This window comes from Anolis sagrei, chromosome 1 (assembly GCF_037176765.1).
Source record: "Anolis sagrei isolate rAnoSag1 chromosome 1, rAnoSag1.mat, whole genome shotgun sequence".
Taxonomy (NCBI): Eukaryota; Metazoa; Chordata; class Lepidosauria; order Squamata; family Dactyloidae; genus Anolis; species Anolis sagrei.
This window is the reverse complement of record NC_090021.1, coordinates 80,561,343-80,582,653: the sequence shown is the minus strand read 5'-3', so window position 1 is coordinate 80,582,653 and position 21,311 is coordinate 80,561,343. Positions and strand designations below refer to the sequence as shown.

The window sequence follows — 21,311 nt, the reverse complement described above, 5'->3', positions numbered from 1 at the left end:
TCTGAATTTCAGGCAATATAGGCTGTACCTGTTAACATATCCTTGTAGCAAAACATTTTTAATGTCCTAAGTTCAACAACTAGTTTAAAAGAATCATTAAGTAGCTGTCTTTCCTCTGTTGGGCTTAAATTTAGCATTCTCCTATTGATTCAATTCCACTGCTTTGCAGCCTCGCTATAATTCAGATGTGTTTTTAAATGGTCATAAATACACATTCATTACTTTTTAAGACAGTGCATCTAAGGAAACTTGCATTCCTTATTTTCCAAAAACACAATATCCCAATATGTTTAGACTGCAGTGTTGTGAGTAAAGAATTCAGCAGCCCTTATCAGTGGGGAATACTTCCACATCAATGGGTGGTGGATCTACTCCAAGTTTTAGTCCATACTGTAAAGGTGTCCATCTTTCATCTCTGAGGAGTGGTGTTTGTTTACCTTCTGGCCGAGCTGTGCATTTCTTTAAATACTTCAGCATTAGCCATGTCCACATAAGTGCCCCACATATAGCATTTGACTTCCTGCTCTGGATTGTTTATACAGGCAGTCCCCAAGTTACGAAGGTTTGTTCTTAAGTTGAATTTACATGTAAGTTGGAAGAGGTATATTTTTAAGTGTTATTCCAGAATAAAACGCTTTGGCTAGCACAGGAAATGGTTAACACCCCTGTGGTGTTTGTTTTGCTGTCTGTGCCCCTATCCAGAAGATTTCACCTCACTTTCTGTCCCTATGATAATTGGATTTTGAAATATTTGGCTTGTTGTGGAAACAAGGATTGGTGAGAAAGTTTCGGTGGATACATCTTTTCCCCATGGCAACTGTTTCAGGAGTGAATTTCCCTTCCTAATGAAAGATTCCTCTCACTTCCTATTTTCTCACCTGCATTCTTAACGTTGAGTTGTTGATAAGTCAGATGTTTGTAACTTGGAGACTGCTTGTATAGTTACCAGCTTGAGTGGATTTTATGGTTTCATCTGAAATTTCTGAAGCACTTTTCCAGCTGGATGTATGTTGCAACTTACATTAGAGGTGTACATTATACAGACACCCTCGAGCTGATTTCATGATGGATTTTACTTCCTGTGTAGAAGGGCCCTTGAATTGTTTTTTTTTTTTTTTTAAATAGACTAAACCCCAGATTGGAGTTTACTGGCAGAACTTTCTAATATAGAGAGCAACCATTCAACATTCTGCTAGTACTTTAGTCACAAAAGTCAAGCATGAGTGTGTGCAGTTTAAGCATGTGAGCTTAATGATTTTAAATAACATACACTCTTCATGACTGCAGAACCAATACGAACATGTGTATATATAAGGACTTATATGGGACAAAAATAATAAATTCAGACATTTATTCAGTTTCATGTAGAATAGCATAACGGGCTGTTTTTCCTCATAGTTGTTGCATGAGTTTTAAAGCGGACTGTGCTGTATCAGATACACTTTACCATCCTTTTCTTATATTTTCTCTTATTAAGTCCTGTGCACAGTGGACCTCATAGATTGTGTTATTATTACACATTGTTATTAGAGCAAGGAAAGGATGGATTGTTGCATTCCCTCTGGATAATTCTGTTTTATACAGTGACCAACCAGATACATGCAGGATGCAGAGCTTATAAGCAGGACTTCTGAGAGCCCTTCTACACTATACTAAAATCCAAGAGGAAGTGGGTTAAAATAACCCACTTAGTCCTGGATTTGAGTCCTCATCCACTCCCACAACCCTGGGCTTCCCCCCGATTGGGTGGCTAGAATCCATGCCCCAGGCTCCCATTTGGGCCACAAAACTTAACAGAGAGAGTTGCAGGCAGCGCAGACCTCTCCCTACAGTCCTCCTGGCACAAGAAATGTTGGGGGAGGGGGGAATTCCCCTCCAACCTCCTGATGCGCATTTTCCTGCACCAGGAGGACTGTAGGGAGAAACCTGTGCTGCCAGCAAGCCTCTCTGGTAGGTTTTAAGACCTAAATGGGTGGGCTGGAAGGCAGAGGGTTGACACTATCCCACTCCCCCAAGCTTTTTGGAGCCCAAAGAAGCAGGATGGCTGTTGGAACTACGGAAGCAATCCTAGTAACCAGTCCCCACAAACCCAGCATCTCAACAAACCCAGGCCTTTCAGTAAGGCCCATATTTGTTGAGGTGTTTAATTAATGCGGGGTAAAATGATAAAACCCGCTTTACTCCACATTAATTTGCTTTTACCAGAGGCGTCGTTTGGACACTTCCAGTAAAAGCAACACAGATCTTGCATTAAAGGTCTGTCTGGAAGGGCCCTAAGTTTGCTAGAAGAACTCAGAATCAAAGCATAGTCCTATCCTCTCCTTTTCCTCTGAGATGCTTATATTTCAATCGAGCACAAGCTGTCATAACACTGCCTGACTTTTTTTGTTCTGGGTGGTAATGGTAAATAGAAGCTTACATAGTTTGCAGATCTGTATCTTAAGGAGTCATTGAAGTTGTACGTATAAAATGAGATACTGCTATTTATATCAAGGAATTAAAATCACCAGTGCAGAAGACAGTTGGTGTGATGTATAAGCAAGACTTGTTGGAAAGTATGGATACATCATCAATTATTCAATTTTGCTTTTCTTTTGCCTAGGTCTCTCCTCAGATTCCCTACCCAGTAGCACTTCATGTAAATATTGTTAATGTTCCCCAGCCAGCTGCTGCAGCTATTCAGGTAGATAATTTTAAATATGATTTCAGGAGTTAGTTTATTTTACATGACAAATGCAAGTTAATACAAGTGCTTCACCTCTTGCTTCCCCAAAAGGAAAATCAGTCAAAGGCAAAAATTCTTCAACATCGTTAATAATGAAGGACCCATGTAGAGGTAGTGGTGGTTAATCATTGTTGCAGTAGTTTGGGTCCCAATCTTGAAAATGCACACTTCCATAGCTGTAATACATCTGCTCCATAATTGATTTTTAAAGTCTGTCGTCACTGTTCAGTGTAGTTAGGATTAAGTAATTCTCTTTTAATTCAAAATCTGAATGCTTTTTTTGAAGGCAATTTCATATTTCAAGTAGAAATCCTGGTTAGCTTTAATCACAGTAATCGCTGATGAAGATGTACTGCGATCATGATAGTGACAGAGTAGCAACATGGGATTTGCTCCAGATTAAAGAATGAACATACATTCCTGAGACCTTTCCAATGATTCATCGTAATTAGTAAAGAACCAATTTTGGGTTCACACTGACATACTGTATGTAAATTGAAAGGTTCTAGGAACAATTACTTTCAAAAATAACCACAAAACTGCCTTACAACCCATGTTTTCCACTGTAATATCTGTGAAAAAATTAAATTGAAAAGTCACTAATTTGGCCGCAGTTCTGCATCATGGAAGCCATCATTATCCTTGTGACTTCAGCATCCAACTAGGCCTTTATCTTTTTCTTAACTCTTAATTGCAGAGACACTATAATGATGAAGATCCTGAGAAAGAAAAGCGAATAAAGGAATTAGAGTTGCTACTAATGTCGACTGAGAATGAACTGAAAGGGCAGCAGGCATTACCAGTAAGACTGTCACCCTGTGCTTGGATGGAGGGATAGCAGCTTTACCCCAGTGCTTCTCTGCCTTGTCTTTTCTATTTTCTCTTGTCTTTTGACACTAATCAAGGCTCTATATTTTCATTTCACAGCTCAATGGAGACCATAGGGCCATTCACACCTTCTCAGGTGGACATACCGCTTTAAGAGTGATATGAATGGAAAGATATAAATACACCAGATAAATAACTGATAGAAACATCCATCCACTGTTTTACCTTCTCAGAATAGTAACAATCAACCCTCACTAGGTTTTATCTGCATGAAGATGTTACTGAGAAGTAACAGTGCTTTACAATGAAAATGTAGTGCCTTTTCCTGCAAATCCCACTCTTTATTGTATTCCTTATCTTTAACTGTGTGCTGCACCCTTGTTCTGTGATCCCCAAGCCACATTTCCATCAAACATTTTGAGCAAATGTGCCATGTTGATTTCTAAGAATGAGAGAACGTGGATTTCTCTTTAATTTTTCTAATATTTTGAATAGCACATCATGAGAGAGGTGAGTAAGGTATTTACTCCCATGTTTTTATACATGAGGCCTGTTTGCTCCTTCTTGGAGTGTTATGAGCTCTTGCTACACATGGGCTTGTGACACACAATTGCAAATTGGGCATGACAAAGTCCAGTTTAATTGGTTTGGGAGATTAATGTCACTGGTTCAAGTGGTTTGGGAGTCCCAGCCCAAGTAATGTCAAGATCCTTATTATTTATTTTGCATGTTTGGTAATATTTCTATGTGGGAAAAATTAAATTCTATATAACTGCATGTATCAAACTAGAAGCTACTGTTTCTCAATTCCGTCACTTTACGTATTTATTTTAGTTTGTGGTTGTAAAAAATAGCAGAGCAACGTTAATAATAAATTAATATGAGAACTGCAAAGAACACAAGTGATTGCCTGTAGAATTTTCTATGTACAATTAATTCATATTAATAATTAATTCATTTTCTAGTCAATCATAAAACAATTGTGTGCATGACATGTTGGTTTGGCCACTCCTAATTTCTATTTTACATTTTGCAACTTATTCTCCTGCATGGTCATACTGGAAAGAGACCTCTGTTAATTTGTTCTTCTGCTTTCCTAACCACATTGATTGTACAGCCTTTCCGATGCATTGGTGTAAGCTGTAGTTCTAGGTAAGAATAGGAGGTAGTCAAGGGATGTGGAATACAAAAAAACTTAACTCTGTTTTCAGACTGAATCCACAGACAAACCTGACCCAAAATTGTTCAGATGTGATATGAATTTCAGCATTTTATAAACTTTTAAGCCCTTTAAGTACAGAGCAGTCTGAGTTTTCAGTAGGGAAAATCCTGCCATTTTTGTATTTTTTTTTATTTACAAAAATATCAGTTAATAAATAAATTGAGGCACTTGATGGACTTTGGAGGACCAGGCTATGTATGTAGGTGAACATTGCTTACCATACTATAGATATGTGCCCCAAGGTGCAGAATTATTGCACAAGATGAGGTAATGCCTAAACGAGAGCAATAAATTTACTACCCTTTCAAAAAAGCTCTTGCTGCACAAATAAAAGGAAACATCTTGACAACTGTTTCATAGGCATTGAGTGCTTAGATGATGCAACTACTTTTTATCTTTTCCTTCAACAGCCATCTGACACCTTGTGCAATTGCATTGCTAAGTTCCTTCTGCCCGTCTCTCTCTTTCTTTCCTCCTCTTCACCCTCCCTGCCCTGGCTTTCTCCCTCCCTTTTAGACAGAGAATCACAGATCAGATTATCAAGGATGGCACAGCACCACAATTACAGACAGTTCCCGAACTAGTGGCAATAGTGCACCCATTTCCTCTTTGGGAGAACAACACAACTGCACTCCATCTCCACCAGTGGACCATGGTTGCTTGCCTGAAGAAAGTGCATCTCCTGCAAGGTGCATGATTGTCCACCAAAGTAACTTCCTAGATAATGTGAAGAATCTCTTAGAATTTGCGGAAACACTTCAGCTAATTGATTCTGTAAGTAGAATAGTTGTCTTCTGAGGCTTGGGTAGTATAGAGGTCTGGAAGTATAAATATTAAGATGATTTCTTATGTGCTGTCATTGTTTCATGGGCAATCTGGTATGGGTGCGATCAAGATGTTAGTTAATGTATGCTTTGTATTCATCAGTCGCAGATAAAACTTTGATTCCAGTGGTTACAAATAGAATTATTAATCTATGTTGCATATTAAACATATAAACACTTAATACCAAATATAAAACTACACGTTTTACAAATTATGGGTCTAAATAAAAGATATAGAATGTATTTTTAGTTCTGTTCCAACTGACAACATTCACATGTCTATGCTTTTCTGGATTTCTGCTTTTTTTTAAAAAAAAAAAGAATAAACATGACATGAATGTATTCTTTCTGTGAAAACATCAAGAAACTTCACAGCATTTTGATAACGCTTTAACCTTCTGTAGAACTGATGCCATTCAAATTACCCCAGGGGTCTTTAGCCATTAGAGAGGTACAAATGAAATGTTTACCTCTATACATTACCTGTATAGATTATAGCAACATTCCAAACACTAGCACCTTTTTATTTATAAATTCTATTGTGTTATTATAAGACATGATATTTTTGTATCATAACGGCTTTCCTCTCACTATTGGCAAGGGAAGCACCTTGTTGCTTATAAACATCTACCATGAGGGTGCTTTGCTTTTAGTTTTGTACCTTGGGAATTCTCAACACTGTCAAAATTAGATTAAATGGGAAACAATTACTTTGTCTGTAACATTCCCCCACCTCTTTTTAAAATTAAAGTTATTGTTCTAGTGCTATAGGGTTTTTTGTTTTTTTTTTCATGAGGGAGTCTGACGCACTGTCTCACAGATCCCCGGCTTCCCCCATTGTTTCCAGGATCCTTCATCATGGGGTGATCTCAGCAGTTTTGAATTCTCTGAAGAAGCAGACACTTCGCCTAGCCAAGCTCCCTCAGGCAAAGTGCTTCAGCAAACCAAGGCCAGTGCCTGTAGGCCTGGAGGATATCCTCTTTCGAACCTGAGCAAAGCCCTGTTGAGTCAGGAGTCCCATGCTGTGCCAAAGTCCTTGACTGGCTCACAGTGTGGCACGGCTCCATTGGTCTTTCTACGTACCAAGAAAGGGCATCCCAGCCACTTAGCCAGTGACCATAATCAGTCCGCCACACATGCTGATGTCAGCCGCTCAGCTCCCAAGCGCTCCCCTGACAAAAGCCTGCCATTCTCTCCCTCGCAGGTAGAGCAAGATTTCGGCACAGATGTTACTAATTCTCAAAGGCAGCAAGGTGTTAACAACATAGAGAAACTAATCTTTGGAACAAATGACTAATGACTCTTGCACTCATTGATTGTGTTCCTGTCTCAAATCCTCTCATGCCTCTAACCTCACTGTTGAGTTTGGACTGGTGGCCCTCTTAACTGATAATTTGTTTTTGTGTGTTTGTGTGTGTAATTGGTGATTTTGAAGGGATTATAGTTGTTTGTTTGCTCTGCTTTTACCTTTCATTCATTTTGTTTTGGAAATTTAACATTTCTCTTTCCTGTAATCTTTTGCTCTGTCCTTTTCACAGTATGGTTCCCTGACTCCCCCACAATTATGACTAATCAGACAGTAAACAGTTTTCAAATTATCTTACAAAGTAACCTAGTTATATCAAATTGTACCACAAAGTTACTAGTAGAATGTGAATCCGTGTTATGGAGCGTGATCTGCAAGCTAGTTAAATGGACATACTTAATCTGTCTTAAAATCAATGGGACTGAGTAGATTTAAGTGAGTGTTGGTTTGAGCAATTTGTTGACCCTTCCTATAAAACTATAGAACCTTAAATATCATTTTATTGCCAGTGAATTTTTATTCCTTATATTTTTCAGTACCATTTCTTTTTCGCTAAATACAATGCTTACCTAAGTAAAAATGTTTTTAAAAACCACATTTATTTTCTATGCTGTGAAATTGAGACAATTTCTTTTAACAGGGAAAATCAGATTTTATTTTCATATTTTTTTGAAAATTTAATTCTCTGAAAGATTCCACATTCTTTAATGGAAGGATTTCAATATTCTTTCATATTAGACCTGCCATAAATGGGTAAAGTTCCCATGGAAGTAAAGGAGATATTTGTTTATACAAATAATTTTGGAACAAAATCTCAACAGGAAATAAGAACTTTGTTTTGGGAGTATTGCAGACAAATATAACACTCTTGTTGCACAAAACAACACTAGGACTAAGGAATTGTGAGTCAGTAGAAGCATTTCTGTTCATTTATCTTGAGACTGCTGACTTCATTTCTCTGAGTTTGCATTACCAGGTTCCCATAAAAAGCCAATATATTTAATTGTATTGTATTTTATTATCTTTGCAGTTTTTGAACACCTCATCCAGCCAAGAAAGTCTGGACCTAGACAATCCTCCTATAACGTCTACTCCCCTCTGTTCTCATAAAGTCACTGTTTCAACACCTTTTCACAGAGATCAAGCATTTAAGACACAGAAGGAAAACTATGTGTAGGTCCTTTTGTCTTGCCTTGTTTTTCAAACCACCTTTCTGTCACGTTACTATAAAATCTCATAATGGTTATACAAAGGCATGTAGGGTTGTTGGGGTTTTGTTCAGTTTTTTTGGCCTGATCCAGAGACTTGATTTTTGTGAAACATGCAGTATTCCTGTATAAGTGGATTCCCATTCACTTTAGTGATGTGCAGCTTGACACATGAGCTTCTCTAATTAGAGCACCTCTTTCATTGAAATGAATGAGAGGGCACATCTGTGGGAGTGATTCATAGCGAAGGAGGAACAGGTTCAGGGTGTCTGTTTAGAGTAGGAGTGGGAAAGCTACCACTCTCCAGATGTAGTCCCATATCTCTTATTACCAAGCTTGTGGAAAATTAGCTCAATATCTAAAGGGCCACAAGCTATTAACCCCTGCATTAGATGTAGGACTTACCACTGCTGTTTCTCATAGTAGAACCAGCTCCATGCAAGTATGCCAACTCTCATTGTAATACAGATCCACTCTGTACAAACAGATACAAGTTTATTTAAATAATACTCTCCAAACTAGTTTGTGTAATAATGGTAATAACTGGCCTAACTCCAATTGCTGGTCCCAACTAAAGTAGAACTACTTATTAATCAGCACTTTTACAACTGTGATTTACAAGTTTTTGGTGTCTCTGGTTGGGCTAGCAACTGAATTTATGCTGTAGCATTGATAACGTACGAGTATTTTTAGGGGATGACTTGTGGATGGTCAGACGTTATTTCAGTAATTTATGATGTGAGGAGCTCAGATTCATCTTAAGGTCTTGTTTGTGGCCTCCAAGGGAGGTGCATCAAGTGAACGAGTCACTCTTTTTAATCTCTGGAACATGCTAGACTTCTTCAGAGCCTTTATGCCCAAAGTCAGTCAGTCAGTCAGTGGGTAGACAATCTATTCTAAGGGTTTCCTCTAGGCATTGTTAAAGGTACAGGATTATTATTATTGTCACCATCTTTATTTCAATACAGCTTTTTTATCTTAAAGAGACTCAGAACGTTGATTCACTTGTTTCCACTGAGGGAGCATTTCTTTTGGTCCCCAACATTCCTGAAGCATTCACCTAGAATGTGCCTTCCATCCCTCCTTTTACATATGGACCTATTGGTTTAACCTTCTCAGTACATGTAAATGGGCTTTGTCACAACTTTGGTGACTGGCATGGGTTTGGGTCCAGTTTTAGGAGAGATGTGGCCTCCAGGCCTGATGGTCCTCCCATTTGGTGGAGGGACATGAGTGTGAGGGCTAACCAAAGTCATCCTATCTGGAGAGTAGTGAGATGTCTGCTATCTTTCCAATGACAGTAACAATGGATTCAATATTGGCGATTCTGGAAATGTCTGTTAGCAAGTAGATTGTGAGTAGCGTGTTCACTGGTGGGGATGCATGCCTCATCTAGGGCCACTCCATGTATAGTTGTAAATGTTAAGGTTGTGGCTTCATTGTTTTTGAAATAACAAAAAAGACTAATAATTGTTTCCCAGTCAAGTTGTGCCTATTGCCTGGTGTGCCCCCTGCTTCTATTCTAGCTAGGCTTGCAAAGAGCTTCTGATCATTTCCATAGTACTGATAAGTCTTTGGGACTAAAACTTTACAACACAGAGATCATTGTTTTAACTATTACTGTAATCTAAATTAGGATCACAACAAAGCAATTAATCTGTAATTACACCTTTTCTTTTGTTCATTTTACGGCCTCAGCTTCAGAACTCCAGCTATCAAAAGATCGATACTGGAAAGTACTCCAAGAACACCAACTCCATTTAAAAATGCACTTGCAGCTCAAGAATTCAAATATGGTCCTTTAAAAGTGCTGGTAAGTGAAAAAGAATAGTTGTATAAATTGAGTTCATGGACAGATGAATTGCTTGAGCGCTGGTGTATTCCTCTTCTCCCACCAATGGGGGCAAAGTAAAGTGGGATGACATGGGAGAGGACCTTCTCTTCTGCAGCACCCCAGTTGTGAACTGGCTTTCTTGAAGGACCAAAAGGCAGCAACATTGGTTTATTTCTGGTGCTGAGCCAAAACATGTTTGGTTTTTTTGAATTAAAGCATTTGGGGACTCATTTATTTCAAAGTATACATGTACATGATTTTTAATTGGAGTCTGGAAGGGTTTTTAGTTGTTTTATGTTGTATATCACCCTGATATCCCATGGTAGTTTGAAGTATGTTAAGAAAGACAAAAAGTAAAGGAATAAATGAACCAATATTTATGCCTTCTTTTTAGCCTCAAACACCTACTCATCTTGTAGATGACCTACAAGATGTTATCAAGCAAGAGACTGTTGAATCTGGCATTGCAACTGGCTTACGGGAAAATGGATCTCCTTTGGTAAAGAAAATCAAACAGGAGGCAAGTAGAATCATATTCACTTGAAGCCATTTTAAACCCAGCGCAGACTACCAAGAAGTTTCTATATCTGGTCACTTACTGTTATTTATCAAACTGGTCCAAATGGTCAGCTTATTCAATGTGATTCTAACTAGGAGACGCTAATGATTGGTGTTTTTATTGATCTTGTTATGGTTTTATATTATATGTTACTGTTTTAAAATGTATTTTATGGTGTTGTTGGGCATTGAATTGTTGCCTCTGTAAACCACCTTGAGTCGCCTGTGGGCTAAGAAGGGCGGTATACAAATACAGTAAATAAATAAATAATAAATAAATGATACATCCAATGAGGAAAAAGGATAGCAGCTGTTTCCAGCTGTGTGATGCAATTTAAAAAATACAAAGGATGCAGGCTTTAAATGACTTTGTTCACTTGGATGTTTAAAAAATTAAAACTTTGAAAATCTGGAAATCTCAATACTTAATGTGTTCATTTCTCATTCGTGTTCACCATAAGTACATATCTTCAATCTACTAAGAATTTAAATTTTCTAAAAACAAATTCTGAATGCAGGAAACTTATATTACAGTCCATAGAGATGGACTCTTCAAGAACTAGTCCATGGTATAATGTTAGCCACTCTGGAACATCACTTCTCTTTCTGCTTGCAGGTCACATCTCCAACAGGTAAAGCAGGAAACTTCTTCTGCTCAAACAGTTGGGAAGGTGAAGGTCTGAACGCACAGCTCTTCACATATGCATCTCCAGGGGAAGATGTACCGGTAGGTATTTATGTTATGCATCTTGTTTTTTGTGGCAAGATATTGTCCACAAGCTACACCTGACTCACTGGTCCAGGTGACCACACCACTCCTGCGTACAGATTAGTCAGTATCCAAAAAATACATGGAAATATGCCCACCCATCCAGCCTGTTCTTTCCATTTTCCAGTAGGATGCTGATACATGGTTCATAAAATGTGTAAAAGGCCAAGGCACAACTCTGCTTTTGATTGGGCTACTGAAGTGTTTGCTGAAGTCAACAGAATTATTAGGCAGAGATGTTTGTTTTCCTTACCCAGCATCTTCTGTAAATGGCATAATCTAGTTTTTTTAATATAAATGGGATTAGAACATAATAAACCCCGATCAGCCATTCAATTTAGCTAAGTACCTAAACCAGTTTTACTGCTTTTTAACTTCTATTTCATGCTGTTCCAGTAAATGTACTGGTATCAGAATTAGCTTAGTGTTCTTTCAGTCTTACTGGGCTATATGATTCATACTACATGTTAGTATTAGCTGCTAAAGGATAAGGAAAGACCTTGTTTGGTGTATACGTCCCCATCCCAGTCCACTTCACTTGAACAACTGTGCCATATATTTACTGGAAAACTTTTAAAAATTCTTCAGGGCAGTGATTTGTTGCCCAATTTTTAAAGACACCTTTTAAACTTGTATTTGCAGCTGTTCTTGCTGCTGCTTCAGGGACATTTTCTTCCCTTAACTGCAGTCCCTTCTTTGTGGGACTTCCAAGGGCCCTTTTGTGAACTTAATGACATGACTCACTGTAGCCAATCAGTTTTTCTATGACATTATCTTAAACCCAGTTCAGAAATTTACACAGAAGAAAATTCTGTCAGTCCTTCCCAGCTACACTTTTAGGATGAATTTATAAGGTCAATATTTCTAAGAAAAAAAATAAACAACTGGAAACAACAGTAACACGTATTAATTCTTTTCAGAATCTACTTACCAGTTCTGGTTTGAAGATGGCTGCTTCAGTGGAAGAAGACAATACACATAAATTGTTCACGTTACATAAAAATAAGTCATCAGGTAGTCCACTTCAGGTAAGAATCCACTTTAGGTTTTTTTTTTTTTTTTTACAAAAATAATGAGATTTTGCTTGACTCAGGGCTGACTACAAGAAGGAGAAAATATGTAAAGACAACAATAGCTGACCTTTTGACATTTGGTTACAAAACTTCAGAGGTGACATTCTTTTCTTCTGCAACTTGAAAAAAAAGGCATTTGGAATCTTGCCAAAATATAAACAAAACATAAGATAGAAATGTTGGTATTTCCATTCTCCCATCATATCTCTTGCTTTTAGAGTACTGAAAAATGTACTTCACCTTGGCTCTGCAATAGACATTGATTTCAACCCAACTCAAAGATGAGCAAATGGAAAGTCCATCTCTTGACTCAGAATTGAATAGTAGTAGCATGTAAAAAGGTGAATGTTCATCCCATGGAATTTATGTTTAAAATGGTAGGAGTGGAGAAGACTCTTATGTAAAACCCAAAGTATCCCTGATGACATCAGTACTGGGCTGGATAGACCGGTGGTCTCAGTTGTTACAAGACAATTTTGAACACACACAGGTTTGACACCAAAATGGTTACTCCTGAGGATAAAAGAAAATATGTGGTGGTACAGGACCACAGGCCTGTCCATTTAAGTGCCATGGTTCCCACAGCAGCCAATGAAATGCCCGCAAGCAGGCCTTTTGCCATGGTCATTCTTCAGCAAGTGCTATCCAGACATGTTCTACTTGAGAGCTGAAACTCATGGAAGATCACTGTATCTGCTGTATTCATGTAATTATATTGCGTGAGGCAAGGGGAAAAATGATGTGAGACGGGTGACATATTGAATGTGTGACTTAGAAGGCATTCAGAATGGTAGTTTACAAGCTTTGGTAGCAGAGATAAATTGGACAACAATTGCCCATATGGCCAAGTGCAGAAGAATTTATTTGTAAAATTAGCTCTACTTTTGTAGAGTTGAGCCAACAAAATTATTACTGCTACTTAGGCAAATAGGCACATTATGGCCAATTATTCCCTAAGTAAATAAATTGGAATTGTTTTATTAGCTTCGCTTGAAATTTGCATTACATTTTTATTTGTTAAGTTAAAGCTAATAAATGAGTGTGATTCCAATCCAACAATTTGGGTAGCCAGAAAACATGGGGTTGTGAACTTGCATATAATTGTTTTGACCTGCGGGTGAGCAGAGTCAGCAAATGGCTGTGATCGTAGAACCTGATGAGGGCCGACCATTAGGCTATTCGGCTGTCAGGCAAGAGCAAGTAGAGAAGGAATAAGGCATGACTTAGAAGCATGTGCCGCTTTGTCTCTTCCTTAATGTGAAGTAGTGATGGAAACAGCATTGTTTCTCAAAACAGGGGAAGGACATACAGAACCTCGATTTCCTTTCCCAACTATTCAGAGACACAGCTTTTGTGATTGCCCTGTATATTGATGCGTAAGTCGCTGTGCTTCTTTATTAAGCCTCCCATTACATTATTCCAGCTTTCCTTTTGCTAAGGGTGTTGTTTTTCTTGGGGACAGTCACTGTATAAGTCAGATTTGCCATAGTATTTCCCCTTTTTCTAGAGGAGCAGATAAAAGTGTTGTGAATCATAAGTATATGCTTCAATGTCCCCTCTAATATCTATGTACCAAGTGTGTTCCGGATCTTGACTGCAAGTGTCATTTTTTGATATCAGAATGATCAGGTTGAAATAGGATGGGTGGCTAGGATTCTGATTTGTTTCAAGCAAGAAGAGAATCATGTAGTTTTCCAGAATTGTTCGAGTGTGACTCTGGGCAGCCCTAGCCCTACCACAGTTAGTGGTAAAGCATGCTGGAGTCAGAGTTCAGCAGCTTCGGCCCCACTCCTTTTTTAACACTTCTAAACAATTACTGTGCAAGAAGATTTAGAAACCAGTTTCCCCCATATAAATCTGAAACACACTGCATTATTTGTACAGATCCTGTGCCAATAAATAGCTTGCAATTCAGTGTCTGTTAAAAATGGGAAACAATGTTGTTGTTGTTGTTGCTGCTGCTGCTGCTAGTATTGGTGAAGTCCTAGTCTTTCAATAATAGCTTTGCTGTTGACCTCATGAAATGTTGTCAACAGTCATTTTGTTTTCATTATAAAACAATCTGTTCAGTGTTCTGCTCCTTTGCTGAAATGCAGCATGACTGAAGATACTTATGATACTTATGGTCACTTGAGTAAACTGTTTATGTTGACCTGAGGTAAAATCCGAATCTAATTAGAAGGTGTTCCTATGTTTGCATGTATGTGGAAGCAATTATCTTGCATGGAATTCACATTACCAGCATAAATTAAAATTTATGTATACTGTGTATGCACTGCCTATTCACAGAGTTGTTTTATTGAATAATGCCTTTCAGGCAAGCTTCATGTGTGAATCAGCCTTTACAGTGAGGGGGTGGAGGAAAGCACCTTTGCCTTGCCTTTACTGCTCTATTTTTCCTGAAGGGTTCACTTTTATTTAAAGTGCTTTAACTGGCTATCCCAGTTAAAGCTTTGAGAGTTTGTTTACTGTTCACTCTTGCTGGAGGCATGTTACAAGATAAGCAAGATAGCAATGTTGCCAGCAGAAGGATGTGCTGGTAGCATTATGGGTGACACAAAATGAACTACCTAGGGGTGACACAGTTGAAAATATGCCATTGTTTCATAATTATATAAGAAAGTAATGTAAACATATGAAGTTGCTTTTCTTATCCACAATTAAGAGTAAATTCTATATGAAACAATACAATAATAGGTTGCTTCAAACCCTCATGTAATCCAAGGCCTGATCTAAACATATATGCAGACATTGTTTGTGCTTGCTTTGCCCAAAGTGTTCATAGCAATGTATATACAGTCCTGAGTCAAAATCTAGTAAAAAAACCCCCAAAACACTCATGACTTTGTTATATTTGTAGTTAATTAATTTTAACGTCTTTATATTTTGCCTTCTATCCGGAATTCACAGGGTGGCACATAATAAAACCAATGTAAACAGTTTAAAATGTGAAATAGTTTTATATGTTTTAGACTATACATTAATTTTACTATCTAACAAGTTCAAGCAGATAAAGCCATGTACATATACCCCAAAGGCTTTAATAAATACCATAGAAACCAATGGGAGTTACATCCAGGTTCTTTGTCCCACACATTTTTTTGTATGTCACTGATAGCTTGGCCTATAGACCAATCGTAGGTCAGATGAGGCCATTGCTTCAGAGTAGCACTCTCAAACACCTGTGTGAAGAGATATCTGCAAAGGGATATCTGGCTGCCTTTGCAGGCAGCCCATGGATGTTTGAGAAACAAAACCCCCCAACATTACTTGGGGAATCAAGAAAGGGTGCCATTTCTGAGCAGTGACTAAGGCAGGATTGCTCACCAGGTATTATTGGACTACATCTCCCATTATCCTTTATTGCTCTCCATGCTGGCTGAGGCCACTAGGAGTTGCAGTCCAACAACATCTGGAGAACCACCCATTCTCTATTCCTAAACCATGTACAGTGCCTATGAAAACTGCTTCAGGCTTTAGCAACTTTTTATTTTATGCTTTAGAGCCTTGGCTTTTCTTTTCTTTTATTTGTATGTTGAGCTTGGATTTGTGTTCCTTTGAACCCAAGCACCAGCAATACATGTGTTTCACTTCTGGTGCGACAACAGTAGCTTTTGTGGAGGTTTCAGTGTGGCTTTCCTCTTTTATACTGTGGCTTCCTGAGCATAGATACTTAAATGCATTCTAAAATTTATGTCTCACCTCTTGCGAGACCCATCAGTATTTCTCTAGAGTGGTTTACAAAAGAGTACAAAAATACAAAGAAACAAACCAGTGAATCGACAGCTACAGTATTGGATTAAAACTCTGTGCCCAGGTATGCACCACAAAAGCCTCATTGACCACCTCCTGTGACTGATCTCTGGCACAACAGGTAGAAGAAGGGCCCCTGTCACAAATCCCCCTCAAAATCATTTACACAGGAGGATGTGGAACCCACTCCCGCCCCCTTCTTACCCCATATATAATTAAATGTATCCTGGTGGATTAAAAGATATCTGTATTTCTCAAGGCCCTTCCACCCAGCCCTATATCCCAGAATACCAAAGGCAGAAAATCCCACAATATCTGCTTTGAACTGGGTTGTCTGAGTCCACACTCAGATAATGTGGGATTTTCTGCCTTGATATTCTGGGATACAGGGCTGTGTGGGAGGGCCCTCAGTTGACAGGGGAATAGACTTCTGTCGATCCCAGACACTGCTCACCAACAAATTGGGTTTGGGGACTTGCATTTGTTATGTCCCATCTTTCACAGTTGTCAATATGTAAGAGTTACAAATGCATAACTGTAGGTTACATAATTGTGACTACCCAACAGGATTCCATCCATAGTTGAAGTTTTGTAAGTTGAACTTGGTACCTGTAATTAGCTACTATGCAGAGCTTGAGAAAGTTTTCTTAGAGATAGACCTTTGAGTCCTCCCAACTATACTGCCTCTGAGGTATTTTGGGAGCTGGAGTCCAAATAAGGACTTTTCTGATCTCTACTCATAAACCTCTAGGAATGTTACAGAAAGGAAAGATGCTTTCAGGATAGGTGGGAAAGCATGAACTCATTTCTTCATCAAGCCTAAGGAAAGGATTGTGGAGAGCATTATCCAAAGCAAGCCAAAGTAGGTCCAGAGGTGCCTTTCACCAATGCCATCGTAAATCAATAGCCTTTGTTTACAGAAGCAGAGAATCCCACAGTGTTGTAGTGTGAGCGGTAGGGTGTGACATTCCCTGATTACTATCAAGTTACCACAATGTGGTTGCAATGAATTTTCATCCCTGCCCATTTCTGCATATTTTAGATAATGGAGGTAGGCCACAGTTACATGGGTTTTTTATAATGAAAAGAAGAAAACAAGAGTTACGTTTTTGTTTACTTCAGTATATTTTGTGTACTTTGGACTTTGTTTTGCCTTTCTTACCAAAATGTACTTAAATTGCATTAAATCTACAGTATAGATGCACCCAGAGACAAAGGATTCTCCTCGGATCTTCCCTATCCCCTTGATTGCTTCATACATCATTGCATAGCCTTCCTCAACTCCCCACTTGTAAATTGATACCCTAAGGATTGTGATTTGACCTAAATGAACTTGAGTTTGGGAACAGGTTCATGGCAAAATGACAACACTATCACTTTGGTGATAGTGTTGTCACTTTGTTGGTGAAGTTGAACATTTTAAAAAAGCCAGAGGGGGAAGAATACTTGCCGGTGTTGACAAATTCCATGAAGTGCTTAAATTCTTAACCTGCTGTTGTCTTCAGGCAGCAAGAGATATTTTGCATGTCTAGGGAACAAGCAAATATTCTCTGTGCAGCTTTGGGTATAGATATGTTTATCTCTGTGTAGCAAAGGGCTTCCAACTTTTGTAAATACCACAAAAACAGAATGGTCTTAAATTATAGCTAAGAAATGCTGTATATCTTTTGGCAGCCTGCTATTTTACTATCTTTCATTTTGGAAGATATACTATGTTGTAGTGTACTGCTGAAAATGCCCCCAAATACTTAAGTATTTGTATTTGTTGCTGGAGTCGAAAGCAGGAATAGGTTATGCAGGTATTCCTAGGCTTCTTCCACACACCTGAATAAAATCCCACATTATCTGCTTTGAAAATAATGCGGCAGCAGGTAATGATATTCAAATGCCAAATAATTTCATGGTAGGTTTAAAAGCACAATCCTAGAAACAAGAAATATGAACTGGGGCTAACAGTGGGAGTGACCGCATTTCTGTATACAAACCCACACGATCTCTCCAATCATCTGGAGAGGCCCTGCTCGCGCTCCCACCTGCATCGCAAGCGTGATTGGTGAGGACGAGAGAGAGGGCCTTCTCGATGGTGGCCCCTCGACTCTGGAACTCACTCCCTAAGGACATCAGGCAGGCCCCAACTCTGGCAGTCTTTAGGAGGAGTTTGAAAACGTGATTGTTCCAGTCTGCCTTCCCAGAATAATGAACCCTCAGCACTTTGTCCTCTAAAGCACTTTATATTGATTTAGGTCTGCTCATATGTTTCCACTAACGTCCCACCTCCTTATCTCGTCCATGACCAGCATCATTTTAATTCTTTAATTACATTTGGCCTAGCCAGAGATTTTAAAAGTGTGTTGTACTATTGTCAATGCTTATGTTATTGTCTATGTGATTTATTTTAATTGCATGTATTATTGTTGTTATTGCTTGTATTGTTGTGTTGTGGGCTCGGCCTCATGTAAGCCGCACTGAGTCCCTTGGGGAGATGGTAGTGGAGTATAAATAAAGTTTTTATTATTAGTTCACTCCACTCCCCAGATTCGAACTGCCAACCTTTTGGTCAGCAAGTTCAGCAACTCAGCAATTTAACCCATTGTGTCACCAGTAGGCCTAGTAAATTGGTGAGGGTTGCCTATGTGTTGGCCCACTGTTGATTCAGTGACTTTACTCTAGTTGTGACTAAATAATCATTTGGATCCATGCCACAGTTCTCTGTTATATATTCATTTATTACAAAGAAGAATAGTCAAGAAATGCATTTTGACCTGGGAATGAATATTTCATTTAAGCAGAGAATATGACTTGCCCAGAGGATTTTTGTAGCTGAGAATTTTCATCCAGTATTCAAACCACAGTACCATGCTCGCGATTTCCTCTGAGCATTAATACTTGTAAGATCTACTGTGGCTAATTAGATCCAGGTCAAAATAAATTACCTATTGCGCCTCAATAAACCATATACTAAATTGAGATCTATATCAGGGATTCCAACATACACTGTAACACTGGTAATAGAATCCCATACAGATCAGGTCAAAAACAACTAGTTAATCTTCATATTTCACAGCGGTTGAAAGATATGATCACTGCAAGGACCAGTTGTAAACCACATTGAAGGAACATGCCGTTTTTTAGAGCTAGACAGTGGTGAAGGATGATGAGAAGAGTAGTCCAGCAACATGTGGGAGGGATGTCCTTATCGTTGTTCAATAATGGAGATCTACACAGTCTCAGATATGGGCCTTCCCACTGGCAAACAAAACTAGCAAACTAAAACAAAAAAATTGCATCTTTCGATCCAGTAGTAAGTCCACTTACGTCTATAAGTCCGTTGAGGCCTCTCTTCTAGAAGTTTAAGACAATCGTTCTGGGGGAGAAACGAAGCTCCTGGAAGAAGGGGACAGTCTTTCTCACTTTCTCTCTTTGTTTTCAGCATTTTAGCAACACGTGGGACCCAGCATCCTGTGGGAAGACAGAGGATCAGTTGTCTTTCCCCGATCCAGCACGCAAATACATGAATGCCTTCTCAACTCGGACTCTGGTTATGTAAACAGTTCGTCCAACAAGCATTATGTTTTCTTTTCAAAACATTTCCAGTTAATTTGGATTTACGGTTCCTCAACAATGCGCGAAAAGCCTTTTTAATTATTATTGTTGTCTGTTGTTGTAGTACAACATTTGGGAGCAGCACAAAGTGCATATCATCACAAAAGCATATATGTATAGAATATTCACGTTGGATTTCACCCAACTTTAAAAAAAGGAAAGAGTTCTGTTTATTGCTGATGCTTACCTAAAATATTAGGTTCTAAGATTTATGCAATAATTATAAATACTATGAATGGATTTTTTTTTAAAAGACCGTGATTTTTAAATGATTAAATAAAACTTTTTGGGAGATCAAATGAAACAGTATTAATTCAGTGAAGCGTTACTACAGAAGTTTTGGTGTCAGTAGGGACTTTTTAAAGGATTTCTTTCTTTCTCCTTCTCAGAGCTGGCACTCAAATCAGCAGCTTATTCTAAATCATTGAACAAGTGTCTTGGTATGAAATACTGCAAGAAAAGCATTACCACAAAGTCTAATGTCAAGGTATCCGCTGAGGGCATACCATGACATGAGACAGCTATACCATTGGGAGTACTGTTCCATTTGTTAGATCACTAGACTGATACTATGTGTGTGTTTTGTTGTTGTTTCACTTAGCTTGCTTTAAAAAAATATTTCTGTATGAAACATAGTTTTATGAGAACAAATTATATTTTTTATTCAGTAATTTAATTTTGTAAATGCCAAATGGTTACTGTGGGTTTTGTTCCATGTTGTTTGGGGGTTTTGTTGCTGCTACAAATTTACAGCATGTAGATGAGCTATTCGAGCCATGGAGGTTTATTAAAAAGTAAAACCTGGGGCTAGCTACTTGACTATGCACTAGCATTTCTTAATTTCATATTAAAAAATACTGTTTTATCCTGCCCTCCCCCCCTTTTTTTTTTTAATTTTTACAAGCTGTACTTTGAAACACTTCTTGGGAGATTTTGTGTGCTTATGTGTATGTATTCTAATTGGTTTGCAACAACACAGAATGCAAACTTCAAGCATTTGGGAGAACATGGTCTTGCTTGTCTTTAATTTTTGTCCGATGTTTTACGTAACAGTCTCTAATTTGGACTCTATGAACAAATTCAGGTTGTTTGGGATTTTTTAAAACACAAATAAATATGGTCCTTTGGTTATATCAAGAGTTTTTCCATATCAAGAAAAGGTTGCTCGTGTTCTTCTTATGAACGATGACTTTGCTGCCTTAGTAGAATTAGGTGCAGCCTTCTCTGCACTTAACTTTTTGTAATACACTGTACTGCCTTGTAGATAAATAAAGTGTGATGTTTTTGTAAAAGCTCTGCTTAATCTCTTAAGTGTACTTGAAGTCTAGTGTATTAATTAAAAATGTAATTTCATCGACTCCCATCTGGACAGAGACACCTAGTCAAAGTAGCTACATCTCATGATATAGAACAGTGGTTCTCAAACCATGCACCTCCAGATGTTTTGGACCTAACAGCCGGGATTTCTGGAAGTTGAGTCCAAAACATCTGGAGGGCTGACAGTTGCCCATGCCTGATAAAGAGGTAACGGTAAAGGTTTCCTCTTGTCATTAAGTCTATTTGAGTCCGATTCTGGGTGGTGGTGCTCATCTCCATTTCTAAGCCAAA

General features: G+C 38.4%; 1 protein-coding gene across 4 annotated transcripts in view; it reads left to right on the top strand.

The window, feature by feature from the left end:
* The window catches only part of MYB (MYB proto-oncogene, transcription factor), a 39,376-nt gene extending 18,381 nt beyond the window's left edge, over positions 1–20,995 (top strand). The window contains exons 7-16 of one of the 4 annotated variants that reach the window (XM_060776573.2): positions 2,603–2,683; positions 3,423–3,527; positions 5,292–5,549; positions 6,447–6,803; positions 7,936–8,078; positions 9,812–9,926; positions 10,342–10,467; positions 11,122–11,232; positions 12,195–12,302; positions 19,531–20,995. In XM_060776573.2, the coding sequence (XP_060632556.1) occupies positions 2,603–2,683; positions 3,423–3,527; positions 5,292–5,549; positions 6,447–6,803; positions 7,936–8,078; positions 9,812–9,926; positions 10,342–10,467; positions 11,122–11,232; positions 12,195–12,302; positions 19,531–19,647 (1,521 nt within the window). In that variant the 3' untranslated portion in view covers positions 19,648–20,995. The remainder of the gene's footprint in view (positions 1–2,602; positions 2,684–3,422; positions 3,528–5,291; positions 5,550–6,446; positions 6,804–7,935; positions 8,079–9,811; positions 9,927–10,341; positions 10,468–11,121; positions 11,233–12,194; positions 12,303–19,530) is intronic. The other 3 variants (XM_067466594.1, XM_060776570.2, XM_060776572.2) reach the window with 3 other exon arrangements.
* The last annotated feature ends 316 nt before the right edge of the window (positions 20,996–21,311 follow it).